Source organism: Vicia villosa, linkage group LG1 (genome assembly GCF_029867415.1).
Source record: "Vicia villosa cultivar HV-30 ecotype Madison, WI linkage group LG1, Vvil1.0, whole genome shotgun sequence".
NCBI classification, from domain to species: Eukaryota; Viridiplantae; Streptophyta; class Magnoliopsida; order Fabales; family Fabaceae; genus Vicia; species Vicia villosa.
In genome coordinates, this window is record NC_081180.1 from 4168311 (window position 1) to 4194119 (window position 25809).

General features: G+C 33.5%; 2 protein-coding genes across 3 annotated transcripts; one reads left to right on the top strand and one right to left on the bottom strand.

The window, feature by feature from the left end:
* Positions 1 to 1427: 1427 nt before the first annotated feature.
* LOC131626903 (leucine--tRNA ligase, chloroplastic/mitochondrial) lies at positions 1428 to 11368 on the top strand. Of its 2 annotated transcripts, XM_058897739.1 has the most exons (20): positions 1429 to 1958; positions 2066 to 2210; positions 2311 to 2367; positions 3432 to 3551; positions 3657 to 3761; positions 3880 to 4103; positions 4212 to 4278; positions 4370 to 4524; positions 4667 to 4931; positions 5026 to 5220; positions 6195 to 6274; positions 6465 to 6527; positions 6657 to 6738; positions 7247 to 7324; positions 7401 to 7502; positions 7617 to 7789; positions 8003 to 8180; positions 8283 to 8360; positions 8989 to 9120; positions 10571 to 11368. In XM_058897739.1, exons 1-20 carry the CDS (start codon positions 1597 to 1599, stop codon positions 10811 to 10813), a joined length of 2904 nt encoding a protein of 967 aa, XP_058753722.1. In that variant the 5' UTR covers positions 1429 to 1596; the 3' UTR covers positions 10814 to 11368. The 2 variants fall into 2 exon arrangements, 1 of the variants encoding a protein (XP_058753722.1); XR_009291343.1 differs by lacking the exon at positions 10571 to 11368 and having other exon boundaries at positions 1428 to 1958; positions 8276 to 8360.
* A 2249-nt stretch (positions 11369 to 13617) lies between these two features.
* Positions 13618 to 14906, bottom strand: LOC131599802 (peroxidase 29). The gene is made up of 3 exons (XM_058872058.1): positions 14685 to 14906; positions 14174 to 14531; positions 13618 to 14043 (listed from the first exon to the last, which is right to left on the bottom strand). The coding sequence occupies exons 1-3, from the start codon at positions 14904 to 14906 to the stop codon at positions 13646 to 13648; spliced, it is 978 nt and encodes a 325-aa protein (XP_058728041.1). The 3' UTR covers positions 13618 to 13645.
* Between the last annotated feature and the right edge of the window lie 10903 nt (positions 14907 to 25809).

A 25809-nucleotide genomic window follows, 5' to 3' on the forward strand; every position in this document is an offset into this window, starting at 1 on the left:
AAGTGAAATCTAACATCTATATGCTTGCATCTTCCATGCATAAATTGATTCTTTGACATCTTCCATGTTATAACTGTGCCATGTTCTTGAGTTTGTCCAAGCTGGTGAAGGATGTTTATTAGCCACATGCCTTGATAAGCACATGAGATTGTTGCAACAAACTTAACTTCAGTGGTTGAGATAGTAACTATGGTTTGTTTCTTTCAAAACCATGAGATAGATCATGAGCCAAACAGAACACATACTCTATAGTGCGATTCCTATCATGATTATCTCCAACATAATTTGAATCTGACCACCCTTGCAGTACTAGCTTATCACTTACTTCTCTTGCATAAAACACTGAGGTTCATAATTCCCTTCAAAGATTCACAAAGATCAATTCTTAAGAAAATTTATTTACTTTTCGACAAAAACTATGATATAATGCCACAATACAAAAGCAAAAAACAACAATAACCCTAATTAATATTTGTCTCCGTCTATTCTTAGAAAACTCTTCTACTAACTTACAACCACAATACCGTTAAAAGAATTTTTTTTTTTTTTAAATTTTTAAGAGGAACTCCACTCAAAATTACTATCGAAATTCATCCATTATAGAGTGTGTGGAGTTATAAAATATGTAACTTAATTTGTAAATTGTTAGACCCAATTAAGGATGGCAAAAAAATCCGTGTCCGCGGATATCCGTTAATAAAATCCGTCACGAGTACATGATGAATAATTTAATAAATATTCAGGGATAAAATAAATGAATATTTAAATATTCATTTATTAATGGATATGAATATGAATGCAATGAATGGATATCCATATCCGTTAATAAAATATAATAGTTATTTAAATATTATTAGTTTATTATACTTTATCTTTTTCTCTTCTAAAAAATTAGTCTTTATATATATAAAAAATTAGTCTTTATATATATATATATATATATATATATATATATATATATATATATATATATATATATATATATATATATATATATATATATATATATATATAATTTTTAAATTTTATTTTTAAGAAAAATTTTACGCTCCATACAAATTCTATTGACCATTTTATATTTAAATTTTTTTTATTATATACTTCATTCCAAGTTTGCCTCTTTTACCATAATTCAGAATCACAATATCTTTCATTTTTTTTAGTTAGAAATAAAATAGATGGATATTATATTTTGGTGAAAATAAAGGAAATTAACGTGATAAAACTGTTGTTAAAATAATATAAATTAGTAGGAATGTTATTTAATAATAACTTTTTGTGTCTATAAGAGAAGCTGAAAATATATATTTTTTAAAAATAATTTAAAAAAAATAATTTAATCCATGAATATGTGTAAATATTCGCGGATATATTAAAACTCGGGATTATTCGTTTAACAAATACCCCACGAATATGAGACAGCATAGATATCCATTTACACTTATGCCGATATCCATTTACATTCCTCCTATAGCCAACTGTGAAAACTAGAATAAGAGCATGGTTGTTGAGTTTTAAGCGCCATCTTCATTCATTCAGAACGTTATCCCATTTCTCTCCACTCCACTTTTCTGCTCTTTCTCTCTGTCAATCCAAATGCTGCACTCTCATCTTCATCTCAATCTCCAATTCCTCTCACCACACTCCTCTCTCCCTTCCTCTAACCACCACACCATTCCATTTCCCACTCCAATCCGAAGACCTTCTTCTTCTACTACTACTCTCAGACTTCGCAATTGCAGCCGCAGAATCACAAACTCCGCCACAAATGACAAACTAAACGAAACAGAGAAGAAGAAACCACCGCAACAGACCGTCAATAGAGCTTATCCTTTCCATGAAATTGAGCCCAAGTGGCAGCGGTTTTGGGAGCAACACCGCACTTTCAGAACCCCCGATGATGATATCGATATGTCCAAACCTAAATATTACATTCTTGACATGTTCCCTTACCCTAGGTTTTGAATTGTAGTGTTACTTTGATTTTTCAATTTTTAGATTCAATGTTGAGAATTACAATGAAATTTAGATTATAATTTGTACTCTTTTGTTGTTATTGTTGCAGTGGAGCTGGTTTACATGTTGGACATCCACTTGGATACACTGCCACTGATATTCTAGCTAGGTTTAAACGAATGCAAGGACATAATGTGTTGCATCCAATGGGGTGGGATGCTTTTGGATTACCTGCCGAACAATATGCAATTGAGGTCTCTTTCTTGCTTCTTACTATTATTATATTGCAGCCTTGTCTGTGTTTGCTACGATCTTTTCGAGTTATTTTTGTCTTTTTAATTGCCTTTGTTTCAGACAGGAACTCACCCGAAGCTCACCACTGTGACGAATATTAATCGCTTTACCTCTCAGGTAAACTGATGACAGGAATTATTTTAAATTTATGTTGTATTTTTGTTCGGTTCAATTATTAAGAGGGGAGAAGATGGGAAAGGAGGGGAGCAAAATCCCTCTAAAAGCCAATTTTAGCTTCCCTCCAAAATGAGGGGATTTGGAGGGAGAACATATTTCTTTCCCATTTGGACTTGAATGTCCTTTCATTTAGTTTTAATGTCATATTACATACCACCATTGAACAAAAATGTAATTTTGCATTATCTCTCCATTAAAATTCCTCCCCTCTCCGATATGCATTTTAAAAAAAATTCTCCCCTTCCCTCAGTTGAACCAAACAGACCTTAAGGGCAGTGAAGTTAAGAAATTTTAATTTTTCTTAGTTATTAGAAAACTTTTGAAAATTTCATTTTCTATTTAAAATCTTTGTAAGTTGAAATATTTAAATTTTCATTAAACTTTTTCTTTCTGAACTTTTGAAATCGTTTCACGATCCAAATCCTTAACAGACCCCTGGATATTTAGAAAAAAAGAGGAAAATATGAGAGTTTTAGGTAGAAGAATATTGACACCAGGGCCAAATTTGTTTACTTGATTGGCATGGAAAAAGACAGGGACAAAAATCTCACTCAGTCAAACTAGTGAAACTGAAATCAAATTGCAATTAATCTGAATTATATTGAAAAGGATCTGAATATTGGAATTGTGGCATTGTTTTCCTGGAAATGCTTCAAACCAAAGTAACCAGCAAGCCTTTGTTTGGAACTACAAAAGCAATCGGGAGTTTATGTATTACAAATTACAATTTAATCACTTAACTAAATAAATTTTATTGCTTCATTCTCATCTTGTTTGAATTTGATTATTTACTGAAGTAACTGGTAACTGGAAAGTGATTTAAATGGCCTCCACGTTTGCTTCCCATGCCTTTGTTATGTGTTTACCAGATAAGAAAAATACCTTGTTTGTGTGAATTAGTAGTTTTTTGTGTTTTTATCCTCACAGATACCGTTACCTCTAGAATCTAACCATAAAATAGCTTGTTTCCCCTTCATGTTATGTCTTCTTACGTCTTGTTACAGTTGAAATCATTAGGATTCTCATATGATTGGGATCGTGAAATATCAACCATAGAACCTGAATATTACAAATGGACTCAATGGATCTTTCTACAACTTTTAAAGAGAGGATTGGCATATCAGGTTGAGCATATGCATGATAATTTCTTAAAAATTGTGTTGATTTAATTTCATTCCTGAGTATCGATGATCTTATGGTGTTCTTAACTTCACATAAAAAAAAATCAGGCTGAAGTTCCTGTTAATTGGTGTCCTGCACTTGGCACGGTGTTGGCCAATGAGGAGGTTATTGATGGCGTGAGTGAGCGTGGTGGTCATCCAGTAGTAAGAAAGGTATAGTGATTTAAGTATGTCTATTTTGTTTTTATCAATTTACTTTGTTGGGTGGTTTTTCTCTTATATTTTTGAATGGTTTCATAATCATACAGTGTCGTTGTTTATTGCCAAGCAGCCAATGAGGCAATGGATGCTCAAGATTACTGCATATGCTGACCGTCTTCTAGAGGATTTAGATGACCTTGACTGGCCTGAAAGTGTAAAAGAAATGCAGAGAAATTGGATAGGAAGGTCAGAAGGAGCTGAGTTAGAATTTTGCATTCTTGATGGTGATGGAAAGGAGAGAGACATGCAGATTATTGTGTATACTACCAGGCCTGATACAATCTTCGGGGCAACGTATTTATCTATTCAATTTTTTAATATACTTCATAAAATTTATGAATAAAATGAAGCACTCTTGAAATTGACTATTTATCGATTTCCAATTTGCCTCGTATATGCTAGGTACTTGGTTGTGGCACCAGAGCATCCCTTGCTGTCGTCATTGGTTTCCACTGCCCAGAGCAATTATGTAAGTTATGCTTTTTCATTTCCTAGTTTATTAGAAGGGTTTTAATCATGGGTGATAAGGAGATGCTTATTCTTAGGGCTTTTAATCACAGATGGAGGATTATATTGACATTGCCTCAAGAAAGAGTGACCTAGAGAGGACAGAGCTTCAGAAGGAAAAGACTGGAGTCTTTACTGGTTGTTATGCAAAAAATCCGGCAAATGGGGAAGCCATTCCAATATGGGTGGCAGATTATGTTCTGGGGAGGTGCGTGTACATAAGTATCATTTAGAATGCAAATTGCATTTATTGATAGCTAAGTATTCCATGGACACATGGTCATTGCGGTATAAATAATATTTGAAAAAATTTATACGACACCAGAATATAATTGTGGTTACTGTTGCAGTTATGGAACAGGAGCAATCATGGCTGTGCCGGCACATGATTCACGCGATTATGAATTTGCTTTGAAATATGATATTCCTGTTCGCTGGGTTGTGATGCCAGATGATAAAAGTATTAATGAATCTGGAAAGGCTTTTCCAGGTGAAGGCATTATTGTAGATTCATCAGATACGTTAACGGGGCTTGACATTAATGGCTTGTGTAGCAAAGAAGCTGCTCAGAAAGTCATTGATTGGGCAGAGCAAGGTGGAAATGGAAAGAGAAAGGTTAATATCTCAAATTATAATTAGCTAATGTTCATTTTATTTGAACATTGTTTTTTATGGTTTGTATAATATGAATACACTGTTTATTCTTCAGGTGAACTACAAGTTAAGGGATTGGCTTTTTGCTCGGCAGCGCTACTGGGGTGAACCTATCCCTGTCATCTTCTTGGATGACAGTGGTGAGACCGTCCCTCTTGATGAGACTGAATTGCCCCTTATTCTACCCGAATTGGATGATTTTTCTCCCTCAGGAACAGGGGAGCCTCCTCTGTCTAAGGCAGTCTCTTGGGTAAGTTTATACCAACAATTACTTTCCTTCTGCATACTTTGTTACGCAGATATATAGGCAATTGGATACTTTTTTATCATATCTTTGGCATTGACACAAATATTGATGGTTTATTGAAATCTTGCAATTAAATTTTCTATACATAAAAAACCTAGTGTTGCTGATCATGATTTGACTTGCTGATAAGATGGTAAACATACCAAACTTGAACCTAGGCTGGACCTTTTTTTGTCTATTATTTTTACGCTGTAAAACCTTAACCAACAAGTTGAAAAGGCTACATGATAACAGTGTGGTGTAATATTTCCTCTTTTCTATTTTCCCTTGCATATGAAGACAATGTTACTCGATCCTTTTCTGATAATGGTTGACAAAATTGAATCATTGCCTTATCAGGGTAAGTTTGCTGTTTTGATGCAAATGCAATTATCGGGAGAAATCTATACAACAAATTTTAAAAGAAGTTTTAAGCCTGACAAAATGGGCTAGCCCATATGGTCCAGCCTGTCAAGTCCGATAAAACGTAGGGCTTGTGCCTTAAAATCTGAGCTCAAAATTTTCAAGAGTATTTAGTTCGGCCCTAAAAAGCCTGCAATCCATTAGGGCAAGCCCGTATGAGCCACGGGTAGCCTGTTTGGTCTGCATTACTACAAATTCTAAAAATTATACTAATATTTATATTTATGTTGCTCCACTAAAAAACAACCCTCACTTCACTAAGTTCAGTTCTTCTACTCTACTAAATATTTCTTTGTGAAATATTATACATTAATTCACATGAAAGTGAAGCTTAGTTATTACTGCTTATATCATAAATTTATACATTTTATTTTTGGAATAATTTTAGACATTCTACTTAGTGGGATCTAAGTTAAATTACTTAGATAATTCGAGTGATCTGCTTTTTGTTTTCTTAGCTTGTTTTTCCTCCTTCGTAATAGTTCTTATGATATTATTGGATGCACTACTCTTAGGTGAAGACCACAGATAGGTTATCCGGAAGACCTGCTACTCGGGAAACAAATACCATGCCACAGTGGGCTGGTTCATGCTGGTAAGTCTGGGGAAGATCTTGATTGGTATTGGTTTATTAGTTAGCACTAAGCCACTCAGTCATGGTTTTGTGGCTAAGTTTAGTAGTTTTGTTGTCTTGATTCAGGATTTGTATGGTTTGATACAAATGAAAATAAAATAACATTCTGTTTGTGTGTATATGTCACATTTTCTTTTAATATCCTACCCAGGTACTACTTGAGGTTTATGGACCCAAATAATTCCAAAGAATTGGTCGATAAGGCAAAAGAAAGGTGTAGCTTCAACTAATTTTGTCTTTCTTTTCAGTATTTAATCATTATCCATTTTTTGCCGGTTTCTTATATTTTCTTTCACAATTTTTAGCCTATTTAATTTCCCCACTTATTTTTTTTTTCTTGCAGGTATTGGGGCCCTGTTGATGTTTATGTTGGTGGGGCTGAGCATGCAGTTCTCCATTTACTATATGCTAGGTTCTGGCACAAGGTCTGTATTTGGTTTCAGTCTCAATCTGGAACATGTTGGTTTGTGATTTGTTTCATTATAAGCCATGAACTTAACGTGCATGTGGAGCAGCTATTGTTCCTGTCACTCTTATTCCATGATATCAGTTAAGAGTGTTTTTATAAGTCTCAAATAAGCCGCAAAGGACAAAGTACTCGTGTCCTTCAAGTTAGCATTCTTGGTGCAATATAAGTTAGTCCCCTCATTATAGGTTTTAACACATCGATATAGCAAAAAAGATTCACTATGTCAAGTTGTTTTTTAAAACTATAATTTTCATTTTTAATTGTTGATTAGTCATAATAAAAACAGTTCCTACAGTTAAATATCTGTTGTGCATAAAAATAAAAGAAGACTGACATTAATTTTTGTAGAAAAATATTTTATGTTATCATTGAAAAGTTAAGTTCTAACTCAATAGGTAGTTTGTTTGAATAGAGTTAGTGGTGGTACAATATTTGTGCAGTTTTAACCAAGTTTCCTATCTTAGGTTCTCTTTGACATTGGTGTTGTCTCTACCAAGGAGCCCTTCCAATGTGTCATAAACCAGGGGATTATCCTTGGAGAGGTAATTTCATTTCTTCTGCTTGAAATGTGTGGGAAAAAAAGTAATCATCACAGTTTTCTAATGGTTTGAATGGCAGGTTCAATATATGGCTTGCAGGGATAAAGATGGAAATTTGGTATCTGCTGATTCTACAAATATGTTGAATGAACATAGTCTAGAAAAAATTTCTGAGGAAAAGGTTTCTCAATTAAGTTTCCAGTTTCTCAATATATTCAATATTTGCCAGAGCTAAGATTTTGAACCTAAACTTTTTTTCTTGACTAGAATTTATATTATTTTTTCTGGACTGTAGGTCACAAAATCTGGGGATTCTTTTGTCTTGAAAGATAATCCTGAAGTACGTTTAGTTGCCCGTGCTCATAAAATGAGTAAAAGCAGGGGAAATGTTGTTAATCCTGATGATGTCATTTCTGAGTATGGTGCCGATTCTCTTCGTTTATACGAAATGTTCATGGGACCACTGAGGTGTGTTTGACCTTGAACCCTATTACTTGTGGGATCTTGTGTAGATTTGTCCTTAATCAAAATAACATTCAGATTTTATTCTGCCTTTTTTTTTTATATTTTTTTTTTATGATGGGTGGGGAGGGGGCACTGCCAAGCCGTGGATCTTGTTCTAACACGGACTTTCACCTCACCTCACTTTTCTCAAATATTTTTCCTCTCAACATTTCTCAGAGACTCCAAAACATGGAGTACTGGCGGTATTGAAGGTGTATATCGGTTTCTAGGTAGAACTTGGAGGCTAATTGTTGGCTTACCTTTGTCCGATGGCACATTTAAGGATAGAACTGTATCAGTTGACGAGGAGCCTACTATAGAACAACTTCGTTATCTTCATAAATGCATTGCTAAGGTCAATATCTCAATTTCTAATCATAATTTAGCGGTGTCTATTTTATGGATTTAACACCCTGATTTGGGACATTTGAGCTAAGAGTTTACTCTCAGTATTCAGGTAACAGAGGAAATTGAAGGTACACGGTTCAACACTGGAATTTCTGCAATGATGGAGTTCCTTAATGCAGCATATAAGGTATTTATCCATTTCTATCTCCACTGTTTTAAAATTTTAATATCCAACGGAGGCTTTGGCAGTTGGCACAACTATTGGAGTTCTTGCCATTTGACAAAACGTAATGGGTTCATGTTGTGAAATCACTCTTGTAAATGCTGTACAAATACAAGATAAATCTGCTTATAAGTAAGCCCACTATGACCAAAAGGATCCCAACTCAGACAAATATAACATAGTCCAAAACAAAAACAACAACGACGGAAAGAAATTTTCCTACGTTGGAGGTATTAAAACCGAAAAGAACTTTAGGGACTGAATCAGAAAACTGTATATTATAGATGATAAAAAATTATTTGTGTTACATGATTTTTTTTATCTATTTATGTTTGGATGCATACAATAAGCAAAAGGAAAATACACATCTCATATACATCCTTTATGGTAATGCATGACATACCTTTTATGAAATGTAATGTTCTTACTAAAGAAAATGCTGTTTGGGTTTCTTACTTTTTATAGTAAATGTGTTACTTTTTTTACTTTGTCCCTCTCCCTTACTCATTTCCTTCTATTTATAATCAGTAAATTCCTTCATTCCCTGTTATATAAACTCATCTGTATATTTGTTTTTGGCATATATTTTCAGTGGGATAAACATCCAAGATCAGTGGTCGAGGCTTTTGTTTTGCTGCTATCACCATATGCGCCACACATGGCTGAAGAGCTTTGGTCTCGTCTAGGTCACACCAAATCATTAGCCTATGAGCCTTTTCCTAAGGTATGAATTTGGGTCCATATCATACATGCCTAGTCTTTCATTCAAGTCACTGATTTTCAATTTCTTTTATCGATGGCACACTATCTTCAATTCTCCCCTAACGTCAAACAAATATTTGATTTTGTTACACATTTCCTCTACGATTACTGATTACCCCGAGAAATGGAGAGTATCCCAACTCATCTCTACGTAGAACAAAGTAATTAGTAAACTAACTGATGTATATTCAATATTTTGGGGGCCTTTTTGTTTTAGATTCTTAGTTGATTATGAATGAAAAGAGAATAAAAAGATATAGGAGGAACATAAGATATTGGATTTCAAATCAAGCCCTCTAGTCTCATGAGTACCAAAACATGATTTTGACTCTGCTGATTATTATCTTGCAAATGAGCTGCCAGCTTGCCACAAGGAGAGACAATGTTTTGTGGGGTAAGAGAAGTAAACATAAAAGAGAGGTAGAGAAAATTGAGGGGGGGAGTGTGAAACAGTGAGTTATGCGAGGAGGTAATGTGAAACACATGTAGGACCAAGATTTCATAAAGATCACGTTGTCATGCTTTTCCCTAAAATGAGAGGATTCTGGTCCAGCGACTTGCTATTATATGTGGCTGCATGATATGACTCAGCCACTAAGCCACAAATGACTTAAGCACGGACACTGGGACACGACACGATACAGACACTCCGACATCGATAATGTCAAAAACATAGGACATTGACACCGAATATATATGATAGTATTTGAACTTCATTATTAAAAGCGTTAAAAATATCCTAATCAAAATTATTGTCTTTCATTGATAATACTGCTTCATTGATAATACTGCTTCAATATATGTTTAATCCTTTTAGATGTGTGAAATTTGTCTTAAAAATTTATAAGGTATGTTGAAGCAGAGAAAAAAAAACAAATTCTTTTTAAAACACTTATGTAAATTGTCCGACACGTGTTGTATGAGTGTCATACAGGTGTCTGACACCAATTCAAAGAGTGTTGAAGCAAAGAAAATAAATCATTTATTTGGCGACACTTGTTTGATTTTTCCGATACTTGTCTAACTTTTCTGACGCATGTTGTACGAGTGTCATGCAAGTGTCGGACACTGCGACACGCCTACTCCTAGAGGTGTCTGTGCTTCGTGTCCTTCTTGTTATGTTTATGCTTGTTAAAGGTTTGTCTTTCAGATATAGGAAAGAAAAGTCTCCTATATATGCAAATGGTATGTTGAATGTCATTTCAAAAGACAAAACACTAATAGAATCTATACTAATATTAGATTTTTATTACTAATTAAATAAGGAAATAAATCATCGTAGATAAGAAAATATAAAATCAATCCTAAGGGGGATGTTTTCCAGGTTGAGTTTTAAGTTTTAATCCAGTGTACTGAATGTCATATCAATACACCAGCAGTGATCATGTCCTTTATATATATTCTAACTGCAGGCGAATCCTGCTTATTTGAAGGACTCAATCATAGTCCTCCCAGTTCAGATTAATGGCAAGACCAGAGGTACCATCCAGGTTGAAGAAACATGTACAGAGGAGGATGCTTTTGCATTAGCATCTAGGGATGAAAAGCTATCCAAGTATTTGGATGGTCAATCTGTCAGGAAAAGAATTTATGTTCCTGGCAAGATCTTGAATGTTGTTCTGGATCGTAAAAACATCAAGGTTGGTGTACAATAGCTACTTTATACTGTGTACATTACTACTGGAAGCGACAATCAAAATGTAAATTTTGGCTGTGCGGATTAACTTCCTAACTGCCCTGTATCCGCTGAATGACCAAAGTGTATCCAAAGATGGCAGCATTGGCTGGAGGATCGTGTTTGTTGCACGGTAAGCGACAACTAGCCAATTATTCACCTCAAATGGCTGTTAATATTATAAGTAGAGAATCAACATAGTTTTCTGGTTTGTTTTGATCATTAAAATGCTCTACATGTGTAGCCAATATGCTCGGGATCTTCTTGTACAATGTAATAATTTTGTTTTATATATTGCTGTAAAATTTGGAATGGTTCTAGTCATGTTAGGATTATGTTTAAATGAACTTTTTGTATTTGCATCAAGGGGTCTACGATGATCTAAGAGTTAACCTCGTGAAGGAGACAACATCCAAGTGATTTTGGGATGTTTCAGTTTGAGGCATTGTTGACCAAATTCAAGTATGAGCATTTGCTACAAATGTCTGTAGGTGTGCAGGGCAGATATTTCATGGTAACAAATGGGTATTTTGCATATGGAAAGAGTCTCTTACTGTGAGAAACATACCACTTTTCAATATTCATTCTGTAAAATACACTCATAAATATAACTCATACTTAATAAATAAATGTTAATTATATAATAATTTATGTTAATGAACATAATATAATACACTTCTAAAAAAATAACCTCTCCCTATGAAACATGGACACCCCAAAGACGACCCCGACACACTGATAATAATTTGAAAAATAAATAAATTAAACGTAATCACAAATGTAGATGACATCTACGACAAAGACACAGATACAAACATGCATTTTTTTAGAGGTGTCGGTGTACTACTTCTCCTCATTCCCAAAACATAAGCATGCTAGGCTTACTAGTCAGATCATATGGATGCATAATGCATAAACTGATCACACAAGTTGAAGAAATGGGTTTACGAAGTGAATGCTATATTTCCATTTGTTAGAAGTAATTCACGGTAACATGTATGCTTCCGACTTGGTAGACCTGGTTGCATGTGTTGGGATGTTAAAATAAATGACCAGAACTTTGGTTCAAATTGTCCTTACTCAAAATGGGGATAAGGTAAAATGGGCTGCACAATATGCAGCTCCTGATATCAAGTTTGGGAAAATTTTACTTTATACCCCTACAATTATACCTACACCCCTACATGGAAAAAAATTGGACCGAAATACCCTCGTATAAATAATATATATTTTAAAAATTTTCATTTTTTCTTCCGGTTTCAAAAAAAAACTCAAAACACCCAAAAATATATAAACCGGAACATTTTTTTAAAATTTTCCGTTTAAAAAAATACATACCGGAACACTTAGAAAAAGAGTTCCGGTAGTTTTCAAGGTATTTAAAGTGGAGTTTGAAAGTGTAAACCGGAACACTTATATAAAGTGATTCGGTGGTTAATTTTTTTTTTAATTCTGGATTTTACGCAACGGTTTAAAACCGTTGCCTAAAGTAATTGACAAATAAAAATATGTTGCCTAAAATGTATTGTGACGCTGGTGACACTATAGGCAACGCTTTCGCTCTGTTCCCAGTAACTTTAGGCAACAATTTTAAAGCGTTGCCTAAAGTCTAGATTTTTTTAAAAAAATAAACCACCGGAACACTTTAAATAAGTGTTCCGGATTGCACCTTAGCACCCACTTTATTCAACTTTAAAATTACCGAAAGACTTTAACTAAGTGTTCCGGTATGTAACTTGAAAATTTTAACTACCGAAACTCTTTTTTCAAGTATTCCGGTGTTTTTTTTTTAAACCGGAACACTTTGAAAAAGTGTTCCGGTTTATATATTTTTAGGTGTTTCGATTTTTTTTTTAAATGTGAAAAAAAATGAAAAATTTTAAAATATATATTATTTATACGAGGGTATTTCGGTCCTAATTTTTTATGTGTAGGGGTATGAGTATAATTGTAGGGGTACAAAGTAAAATTTTCCAAGTTTGGCTGGACTCAAACTAAGGTCAGTTTCTTTCGCTTCAACTGATTGCTATTTCTTGGTTGTTCTCAGGGGAGGAGCCAAGGCCCAGCTAGCCCGGGCAAGCGCCCGGGCTCAACCCCTATTTTCTATGTACTCCCCACAATTTAATAGTCGATTTTAGACAATATCAGGGGCAAAATTAGTAAAAATAGGTTGTGAAAATTAAAACAGGTGAATAATCAATGGTGTAAAGTTTTTGCCAGGCTGTATAAAATTCCTGGCTCCGCCACTGGTTGTTCTCCACCCAAAGTTCTGTTTACTTTTTGAATCATAATATATGCTAATATAAATTCTGCCATGCTTCAGATTATATGAAATTAGAACTATATATGAATGCTACAATATCCATCCATGATTATTGTATTTGTTCTGATTTACTCTGTAAAATATTTTGCCTCTGTTTTTTTGGATTTTCTTTCTTTCACAATCTTTGTATTCCCTTGCATTTTACACATGTTACATATTTTGTGGACCCATCCCCTACAATCTGACGAGCCTTGTTAAAAGGTCAAGGCTTTTCTTTCTCTTAATAGCTAGACAGTGGAGTTAGAAAGTCAATATCTTCACGAGTGGGCCTGTCATGAAATTTGATGTTTTACTTGTGCATTTGATGTTTAATTTTAGTAGCTGCCTTAATATATATTTCCGGGTACAATCTTTTCTATACCCTACTGATTATTTATATATTCATCATACAAAAATTTATCAAAACCAAATCAAATTTCGTAATTCATACAATTTAAACTTCTAAGATGAATAACAGGGTATTCGTTAGGTGAATAAATCATCTACAAATTAATTCACCTGGTTGCATTTCCTCCTGACTTCACCCTGAATATTTGTGAGAACATTGGGAGAAGAAAGCTTAACAAATGCAGATGAGAAAGCCTCAAAAAAGTATCTCTGATCCTCAGCAAACCTCATGACAAAGGGTGCAGTTCGTGGATCTCTAGAAATACTCGAGTCAATACCAAACAAAGCTTTTCCCATCAGAATGTCTCGGTAATATTGATTGTCAAATATTATAGGAGTCATGTCATTAGGCACAACTGTGAGGTTTGTCAGAGGAATCTCTGTAGGGCATGCTAGAGTTAGTAAGGTTTTAAACTTCAAATCCATATTGTCTCCTATCTCTTGATTATACAGTGATCCAACAATGTTTAAGCAGTGTCCAACGCCTAGTGTATGTGCACCTGCCAATAGTAATATTAACTGATCTAAAACTTTGTTGGTCTTAAGTAACAATTTTAAAGTAAACATCAAAACATATTTTATTTCGAGATTTTCCCGGTTGCACGTATTTATGTTTGGTATATGGATTACCTAAAATGGAAACAGATTCTTGAATGCTCATTCCTGTAGATTTGAAAATGGATATAAATTCATCGACTGTTATTGTTGGTGAAGGAATCTTAGCATCAGCCTCTTTAGGGCTAGATGTTGTCGAATCTTTTCTTCCAAGTGGAACCTGAATATAAGGTCCTCCAGAGAGTGACACTGATACTTTTGCAGCTAGTATAAGAATATCAGCACAAGACACTTGTCCTGGACATTCTTGTTCTAATTTTGATTTTATGTCATCGATTGTTTCCCTATGTCTGATTCCAAAGTTTCTCGATGATTTCATTTCAGAGCCGTGAGTAGCGTAGTTTGTGTCCAACAAAATTGAGGCATCACATCCCTGCATGAAAGTTAATACAACAAATGAAACCAGTGAGGACTGAGGAGGGACCATAAACCTTAAATGACATAAAAACAAGAATGTTGGAGTATTTGTCTAAAAATGTAGTGTGTTGTTGAAGTAAGCAATTTGTGTTTCTAGCTAATATAGTACCTGAACTTGGCAATCATGAAACATGAGTCTGAGAAATGCTGATGGTGCAGTAATATCGATCAAGAATAGGCTCATCAATTCTTTCTCGATCAAACTTTCCAAGTTTGGACATGAATTCTTGTAGTAGTTGTAAGAAAGTTGGTTCCCTTCTACCACAAAAGATAGTGGCATAGCTATACTAACCATAGTCGTAAGCAGCATCAAAGGAAGAGATATTTCCATTTCTTTCCTTGTGTAGGAGTGTTTAAATGTGAAGAAGAATGATGAAAATTTATTTATATTTGCCATGTGTTTATAATTATCTTGACGGTTGGCAGAGAAGTAATTGAGTTGAGTTGTCTTATCTTTGCCAAAGGCACAATCTTGTCAATAGGGCCCTTCTATTGACAGAAAACATCTTTCGATCGATCTGTTCATATATATTTTTTTCATAACTATGTTATATTTACAAAGTGTCAATTGGCGTTTAATATTAACTAATCATGGTTGATGAACTTGTTGAGTATACAAAGTGGATTCTCCCCTTCCAACAAGAATTTTCTATATTCGCGTCAATCAAAGATCGAACCTGCGATCACACTTGGAAGAGATGGCATTAGGAGTTTACTTGATTGACAAAATAAGTGATTCTGATTTTAGTTGATGATGAAATGAGTAATAAGGAATGAAGTAGGACTATCATGCAAGAATAAATAGGAGCTGCAGGTAAATTGTGGCATATTCTGTGAAAGAAATTAACTAAGTGTTTTCAAATCTATCGGTTACTGTAACATGAATTTATGAAATGACAATGATTGAATGGAAGAGTCAATATGGTCGTGAAGCTATGTTGTGATTTAATATGGGGCTCTACTGTACTCCATATTCAAGAAAGTACCATCTTACTATTAGGAACACCACCATTAACAAGCCCAAAGAAGCTGGTGGTGTGAGTTTTCACAATCTTCATTTAATGAACATTTCTCCATTATTGCAAAACTAACATTAAAAAAAAAATGAAATGTTGGTGAAAATTCAAACTTTATTCCCTACATTTTTATTATAAGTTGTTTTGTTATTTTTATAACTGGAGTTCTGATGATTTCTCTTAAGAAATTCCAACAAAACACAAGTATACAATCGGAGGCCCCTGTGTTCCTTTCTCAATTTTTGACACCATTAAGAATGACTTCATTATGGACTCTCTAAATGGTCTAGGCTACAATGTGTCAAATCATAACAAAATCATCCATAGTCTTGGCTCTACCATATAAAGAGAGAAGCATATGGTCACTAGAAAGAACCACATGTCAACCCAACCACTGAAAGATCCTATATTACACAGAAAAAAACTAACTCATAAATTACAAAGAGATGAGACACCCACTCAATCGAAACCCCACAGAAAGGACACATAATCCAACTAGAATAAAAAATCACCACCTTTTTTTATATATGTTCTCTCTACAAAAACTTTTAGGAGAAGTCCAACACTTAAGGAGGAGCTCAGTTACCCTACATAAGGGGAAGAGTCAAATTCTCAGTCAAAAGAGACGGAGAGGACCCAACAACATGAACATCATATGCAGAGGCAACATGAAAACTACCCTATTTTAAATGCTCCCAAATTCACTTATCCCTCTCCTGAGAGAGAATAACATCTCATAACAAAGATAATATTTTCAAACACAAGTACCTCTCTAAAAAAGAAGGTTCTTTTCTACCTGAGATCTCAAACCTGATCTCCATTATCCACATTACTGATCTCTCCTACCAACCCTTTTTTATAGAGTTAGAAAAGAAATCAGGGAATTTGACCCTTAAGGGAATGAGACCTAACTAAGATTCCTTCCAGAAGGAAGTTAGGAGACCCGACTCTACTTGTAAGAATACCACCAATAAATTAATCATATGGACCTTCCTTTTTTGACCCAAGAAGTGTCACACCTTTCCACCAAGTTGAAATACACCATAGACCTAATGTCTTTCCCTCTCAAAAAGAGGGAACATGTGAAACGACATACCTAACTACAAGAATATAATACCTCAGACCTGAAGCATCTGTAAGCAACTTCCATCCTCAATTAGCTAGAAGGGCTAGATTAACTAACCGGAGATCCTTAACTCTTATTCCACTTTGCTTTTGGGATTGCAAACAACATCCCAATTAATCTAAAAAATCCTCAGCGAAACCTTCTTTATAACCTAACAACCTTTTGTCAAACCTTTACAAGCATCTTCGAAAAAGGATAAGAAGAAGATAAATATAACATTAAGCACAAAGTTAAGAAGGACCATCCTATCTCTGAAACTAACATATTTTACTTCCAAGAATGGATCTCCTAGTTATCAACTTGACGAAAAGTTCCCAAGTAGGTTCCAACTAAAGATTAACCCCAACCGACAAACTGAGATACTTAAAAGGAAGATTTTAATCTCACAGTCAATGGCGGAACTATAGAAGAGCTGAAGGGTATAGTGGCACCCCTCATATTTTCTACTTTTTCAAAAAAATCCTTATGATGTTATTGGAAATAAAAAGAAGAAAAATGAAAGAGAGAGACAACGAACATGGACTTTTCTGATTCAACATATTTTTTCATACATCTTTAAACTAATATAACTTAAACTAAATATTTTTACTAAAATAATAATAATAATAATAATAATAATAATAATAATAATAATAAATACCAATGAACCTCTTTTCTTTTGCGAAAAAAATATTGCTTTCTAAATAAACAAATCTTTTTAATTATAAATGAATAAACAAATAATAATAAATGGTAAAAATCAGACCAAATCGCCCAGTCGAACTGGAAATCATAAGGGTCATCAGTCTGATCTGATTGTTGAATTGGGTATGCTATTGAACCAATGGAAATCAGCTAGAAGCGATCAAAGCTGACAAAAACTTATGAATCAGTGTTTTGGAAAACCGACATGTTAAATGCATGTTTAAAATTTCAATTTAAAGAATGAACATGTATTTTAAAATTTTCTAGATATCGTGATATTTTATAAAGATCGAGTCATCCTTTTCGACCAATTTAATAAATATATAGTTTTGTTATAAAATCTGGTTTAGTCATACAGTTTAATCAGTGACCTAGTGATTCAACCAATAAATCAACGACCTAATCTTCTCACTGATTTGATAGCCGATCCAATTTTTAAAACATCGTTAACAATTTATGTCTTCTTTAAAAAAAAACTAATAATGTATGTCATGAAGTTTAAATTTTTTTCATATTAGCTTTCACTAATAATGAATAGTGTATTTTTAAAATAATGTTATTTAGAAATCAAATTCTTAATATTTTATTATTAATAATTTATTTATGTATTTTTTACTAGTGATATAACCTATCAATCCAATAATATCTTTTTTGTTTTAATAATCTACAATATAAGAAAATGAATTGGTCTGGAAAATACCAAATTAGCCCTCTGTTTATATATGCTTCCACGTGGCTGCTTGCTTTCAAATTATATTATTTTTGTTTTCAAAAGTTAACTATTGCACTTTCTATTTGAATTTTGAATTTCCCCTCACAGAAACCTATGTTCTGCAACTCATTAAATGCCATAGGCCTATTTTCATTTTCTGCAACTCATTATTAAATTGATTGTATGTTTACTACTATTAATGTTGAGGTTTTTTATGTTATAATATTTGTAATAATTAGCATTAAATATTGTTATCAGGTGTATATTATTATAATTTATTACATGATTATTTTGATGTATGAAGTTTGAAAATCAATATTGTTATATTATAATTACCAAATTAATGTATATCAAGACAAATATTTCTCAACTTTACCTTAAAGGTTGTATTTAATTTTACCAAAAAGGTTGTAAAATTGAATTTCAACACTATTTTTTACAAAAGAATAAGCTTAACATATTTTATTGATTTGTAGAATTAAATATGAATAAGAATAAATTTGTTTGTAAATAAAACCATGTGGTTGACCAATTAAATATGTGTCGGTTTTGAATTGGTTAAAATTATTTATTTTATGTTGTATTTAATTAAGTTTTTAGTAATTATCCTCTAATTTAAAACCAGACATTCGTCCAATTATATATTTAATTATTATTTTTTCACGGGTACCAGACATTTTTTTATATGATCAATTATTATTTTTTCACGGGTACCAGACTTTTTCTAAACATTCAATTATTATTTTTTCACGAGTACCAGATATTTTTCTAAACATTCAATTATTATTTTTTCACGGGTACCAGACATTTTTCTATATATTCAATTATTATTTTTTTCACGGGTACCAGACATTTTTCTAAACATTCAATTATTATTTTTTTACTGATACCAGACATTTTTCTATACATTCAATTATTATTTTTTCATGAGTACCAGATATTTTTCTAAACATTCAATTATTATTTTTTCACGGGTACCGAAATTTTTTCTATACATTCAATTATTATTTTTTTCATAGGTACTAGACATTTTTCTATACATTCAATTATTATTTTTTCACGGATACCAGATATTTTTCTATACATTCAGTTATTATTTTTTCACGGATTCCAGATATTTTTCTATTCATTCAATTATTATTTTTCACGGGTACCCGACTTTTTCTATTAAAAAATACACATCTGAAACAAATGCGCGTTCCGTATCAAAACCCGTGCAAATGCACGGGTTTGTTACTAGTTTAAACTATCAAAAGGTCATTATAGTCCATTCATAATGTCAAAACTACTTGTTCCAATTAGTCTATTATGACTTGCCACGTCGTTAATTTTTAAATTCTAAACTCTCTCCTAAATTGACACATTGTCTTGCTTCCATACCTCTTTTCCTCGTTTCATATTTTTTTTACTCATTCTTTTTTTTTTTTTTGGCTTTACACCACCGGTTTAGTCCGGTTTGGGGGCGAGTTCTAACATCAAGTGGTTTCATCCCCCTCCCGATCGCAGTTGCGGGAAATTGAACCGTGGTTCTCCCTACCAAGTTCAGCGCCAATCACCACTGGACCAACTAACGATTGGTTTTACTCACTCTCTCTCTCTCTCTCTCTTCATTTTTTAACCACAACTTTCTCTCTTCATTTTCTTCTAATTCAAAATTTAAATCTCTTTCACATTTTTTTTCCACACTTTATCACTTTCATTTTTAATTTTTTCTTTCCCTTTTTATTTTGTTTGCATAAATAAAAAAATTAAACCACTCTTTAATGTAATGAAAGAACATAGAAAAAATTGAATTTTTAAAACAGAAAATTTAATTTCAACATAAAAACATAATTGTTTTATAGTTATTAAAAAAGTTCTTAGTTATTCAAAAATAATTTATAATTATTAAAAAATAATTCATAATTATAAAAAATTTTCTTTATTTGAGAGCAAAATCTTTACTTTCAAATGTCAATTTATTTTCTTTTTTCATTTTTTTTATGACTATTTAATATAATTAAATTTATATGATACATTTGAGCAATTCATTTCAAATTTACATATGTATCTATATACTTTTATATCGAATCAAATTGGGTAATATTTAATAGTGGTGTAAACAACTAACTTTCTATTTTACAGGACACTATCGGGCAATATTTATTTTATTTGAATCAACAATTATCTTTATTTGAGAGATAAATGTCAAATTTTTCTTTTTTTTCTTTCTTTCTCCATCTCACTAGTCCATTCTTTTATTTTTGTATGGTTATTTAATAAAATTGAATTTATATAATTATTTAAAATTAAATAATTCATTTTAAATATATCACGTGTATCTAAATATATTTTATACCGCATCAAATAAATTTACCCGTGCAGAAACACACGTATCTAGCTAGTATAAATTAAACAAAAGAAAAAATTATATTATATATATTTTAAAATTTTTTTATAACATTTTAGTCGATATTTTCCGCATCCTTAAAGAAATCTCATGCAGAAGTATGGAAAATATGATCTACTTTAACCCCCTATAAGACCGTTCCTAAGAAATTAACCTGAAGCTCCAAAGCCAGCTCAAATCCTATAAGAACCTCCTTAATACTCCAAATATTTTCAAGTGTGTGATTCGACACAAGAAGAGTATCATCTGCATACTGAAGATGAGATATCATCCACCAATGTTAAGGTAAGCCTTAACACTATTGAATCTCAATGTTATGGTCCAAGGGTATGGTAACTGGGCTTCCCTCAATTGAAACTCCTAAGAAACTCTGTGACAATTGCTTGATCAGCAAGCAACCTAGAAACTCTTTCAACAACCACGCCACATCCTGGGCTAGTGAAGTTTTGAATATTGTGTACTTTGATGCATGTGGTCTCTTTGATATTTATCACTAGGAGGGAATAAATATTTTGTGTCATTTGTTGATGACTTGAGCAGGAAGGTGTAAATCTACCTAATCAAGTCTAAGAGTGATGTGTGCTACATTTTCAAAGAAATCAAAGCACTTGTAGAGAAACAATTTGGAAAGTGCATTAAAAACTTGAGAATAGATGATGGTGGGGAATTTACATCCAGATAAATTTAAGATTTTTGTAAGGACCAGGGCATAGCTCATGAGGTGACTGCTCCATACACTCCTCATCATAATGGCATTGTAGAAAGAAAAAACAAAACCATCTTAAACATGGTTAGAAGTATGCTCAAAGGAAAGAACTTCCCTCATAGCTTTTGGGGTGAGGAAGCTAAGATTACTGTGTATATGTTGAACAAATGTCCAACCAAACGGCTTGGCTTCATGGTTCCAAAAGAAGCATGGTAAGGAGACAATCCTTCAGTCAAGCATTTCAAGATTTTTGTATTTCTGTGCTACAAACATGTCCCTGACCAAAGTAGAAAGAAGTTGGATGATAAAAGTGAGAAGATGATATTATGGGATACAACCCTACTGGCTCATACAAACTATAAAATCCAAAGAATCAATAAGTAACATTCAGCAGGAGTGTTTACTTTGATGAAATAGGTTCATGGAAAAAGTTTATGGTTTCATATGCAAAAGTGAAGAACAAAAAGTGTTAAGGTTGAAGAAGGCCTTCTATGGCTTGAAACAAGCACCTAGGGCATGGAATAAAAAGATAGACTCATTCCTCATCAATATCAGTTTTCAAAAGTGCTCAGTAGAGCATGGTGCGTATGTCCAGAGTGTGAATGATCATGAGTTGCTAATACTGTGTGTAACTCGGTGGGAGAACTGACCTTTTGAAATATGCGGATAGCAAGAGTCGCCACCGACTTTTATTTTATCCAATTAGGAAAGGTATAAAAGAACAGGAAAGACCTTTTGAGAAAAAGAGTTCGAGGGTAGGTTATGCAAAGGGAAGGTGTAAGCACCCTTTGCATCCATGGTTATCCATGGGCTCTTAATTGCTTAGCTCACTTGTTTGTTTGAAATGTTTGAAGAGGTATCGTGTGTGTTTAGCAAAACAGTTTGATTTTGAAAATGTCTGAAAAGACAATGTTAGAAAACAGGTGTGTGAAAAGTATTTGAAGTTGAATTGTTGTGAGCAAGCACTTAAGAGTTACCTACCCTAAATTCGAAAGGTCTTTCCCATACTTTAAAGTTTTCCTTGAGCGATAGTACCATCCATACCATTTGAGGGTAGGTAGTCCTATACATTGGATGTACGGGGTCATCGATTCGTCATAGGGGCTATCCATACCATAAAGAGGGTAGGAAGTCCTATGAGATGTGAATAGTCATAAAGGCAACATGTAAGGATACCTTAGCCATCGAAGGGACTATCACCATTTAATCGAGGGACAAGATCGTTTTTAATCGTAGGCAACTTGAAGGGACTATGATCTTTAAATCGGAGAGACATGGTGATTTTGAATCAAAGGCAGCATAGGCTAAGGTATCCCTACGCTCGAAGGTATTTGACTATTATAATCGAGAAGGCAACCAAGAGGGGGAACCCTAGAGGTGAGTGTGTGTAGCAATTATGTGTGTTATGTTCAGATATTTATCTTTGAGTTAGCGATCTAACGATTGTTTTTAGTCTTGCCACTCCCTAATTTACTAACCACGCAATAAATATTGTGCAGGAATTAAAGTGCGGAAAGTAAAGACCTACGCTATTACAAGTTTAGGGATGGGGGATTTTCAATAAACACCTGTAGGGGGTATGCGGAAAGTAAAGACGGAAATTAAAAGCTATAATTAATTATTATATTTAAATAAACTGGAATCGTCGTCGAATCTTTGATAATCCTGAAAATCAAGAATGAAAATAATAGGATTAGTGCAGGAATGAACTATTTATCGAAACTTTAATTAATTATCGGGTTAAATCCTAATTAACTAATTGATTAAAACAATTATTGATGCAACTATTAAAAAAAAGTCGGGCGTTCGATTGAAAATAATAATTACCACAATAAAACATTATTTTTAGTTAATATGATTTTGTAGAAAAATAATTAATCAATAGTTAATAAAAGAAATAGTTTTTAGAAAAAAGGAATTATGTAATTAAAAAAATTAAAAAAATAGAAAACTTAGCTTCGGATCCTATGTGAGCGCCTCCTGAAGGTGTATCATAGGCATGCGCTTCCTGGGCTCTTGGATCAGTGAACTATGAAAATCTGATGGCTGGATATGAAGGCGTATCGTGAGTGCGCGCCAGTGAGACATACTGGATCTGAAATCAAATACTCATTAAAATTATTGGCGTTAGGAGGGCTCGAACCCACGTCTCATAAGCTGCAGCCTTTCCTCCCTTGCCAAACAAGCTGTACGATTTTGTCATCAAATAAATAATCAACAAATAATATAATGAAAACATGTTTCGTATGGGGCTTTTGGACAAACAGTCAAACTGGGCCCCACTGGCGTTTGAAAGGACCAATCAGAAAGAGAGGGAGATGTTGAATCTGTTGACCAGTCAATGGTGTTTTGACACGCATACGGAAAGAGGAAAAAAGAAATTGATTGGCCAATCAGATTGTCATGCGTGGGGTCAAACTTTCCACGTTACTGTTCATCATCACTCTCCTCCATACCTGCGGAATTCTTTATGGAATTTGCTGCGGCTTTTGCTGCGAAAAAACCTTTGGATAATTCTGTACTTTTGAAACCTACAAAAAAAAGGATCAAACAAAGATACAAATGGCCCAAATCAACTTAAAATTGCCTCATAAACACGAATATGGCCTTAGTTTTGTCTGGAATTCCCTGCAAATACGAACACGAAACGTAACAGGTCTCATGCCCTAGCAATGGTGATTTTTGTTTTGGGCTTCGTTGCTTAGCTCTAATGACTCAAACCTGATCTAAACACCATGATGAACACATTAAAAGCATCAAATCTATTTAAAACATGCTGGATAATAGAAAACGAAGATCATAACCATGAGTGAATATGAATAAACGTGATAAGCATGTTTAAGTGTTATGGGACTAAAACTTCGATTCCCACTTACTCTTGGACGTTCCAGAAAGAGAATGGTGTGGTTGTCTTGGATTAAAAACGGCTGGGGAAGCTGCTTGTGCGTGCCCTAGTTTATAGAGAAATTGAAGAGTTTTAGTGGTGTTCTTGAGGCCAAGAAATTCGTCCCCTAGGGTTTGATCAGCTTTAGATACTTATATGGACTGAATTAGGTTAACTATTTTAGGAAGAATCCAATCAAATCAAATATTTGATTATGAGAAAATTTGGTTGATTCCTTCATATGCAAACTTTCCATTCTTTGTCCAATTTTATTTCTTACATCTTTTTCCACGTTTTAGATACCCTCTATCATTGATTTGAGTTGATGGGAATCTTAACAAATCAAATATATGGCTTTTTATAATTAATTTATTATTTTACTTGATTTAATTGGTATTTAAATGAATAAATTCACAATTAAATAAAATAAAAACCACAAAATAGATAGGGATTGGTTTATGGACTTCCCAAGAGGCCATAAACACGTGGGAAACTCAAATATGGAGGCCCATTACTCAAAAAGTTCAAGATTCACCAACTGGGGTTTTATGCATTTCTTGAAAATCGACCAACTTCTGAGCCTCATATCTCCCTCATTTTTTATCATATGAAGGTATTTTAAGACTTTTTGGAAAGCTCAAGATGTCCCCTACAAACCACTTTGAAACCTTTTTTGCATTTGTACATTTTATCTTGATGATATTTGCTTTGACAAAAAACATCTTTTTGTGAACTTCTAGAAGGACCTATAATGTTTTGGCTCCTACCTCTCAAATGGTGCATTTCTTGAACTTGGGCCCAACATCAAAGTTGTAGAGAATTAAATTTCCTTGAGAATAGGATTTGGTTGGAAAATTTATGATAAACCATGTGATAGTTATGGCCAGTCAAAATTCAGTTGACTTTTAGGCTAAACAAGTCGACTATTGACCATTTGAGCAATTGACTGGGAAATCTTGGGAATCAAGGCTTGAAAATTTGTATGGGGATTCTTTGAAACATATATGAAACCATGAAGTCCACTTGATGTGTCAGAAATCTCATTCCCTTGAAAAGAAACCAAACCCTAGCTGGGGACCTGTAGCCTTGAGTATCTGATGATCATAAATGTCTGAGGCAGTTACTTAGGCCAAGATACCTTGAAAATGGTGGGCAAATTTTGGGGTATGACACTGTGTTTGTATGTCGATGACCTAATAATCACTGATAGCAGCCCAAAGATCGTAGAATTAATTAAAGTAAAACTGAAGAGTGAGTTTGAAGTGACTGACTTGGGTATTTTATAATATTTCTTGGGACTTTAATTTGTGTACATTGAGAGAATGTCATCTTTATGCATCAGAAGAAGTACATATTTGAGGCCCTAAAGAAGTTCAAAATGATGGGATGCAAGCCAGCTGAGGCACCAAGTGACTTAAATGTGAAGATGTTAAAGAATGAGGATATGAAGGGCATGTTGATGGCACCATGTTCAGGCAAATAGTTAGCAACTTAAGGTATATTTGTCATAGCAGACGTGAGTTAACTTTCAGTGTAGGTTTGCTCAACAAGTTTATGAGTAATCCTCGACACTCATAGATGACTGCAACCAAGAGAATTATGAGGTATCTGAGGGGGAACATCAAGTCATGGTATTTTGTTTCCCTACCACTAAAGAAGACAATAGTCTACATCTTGTAGCCTATTCTAACTCTGACTTGTCTGGTGATTTGGTCGA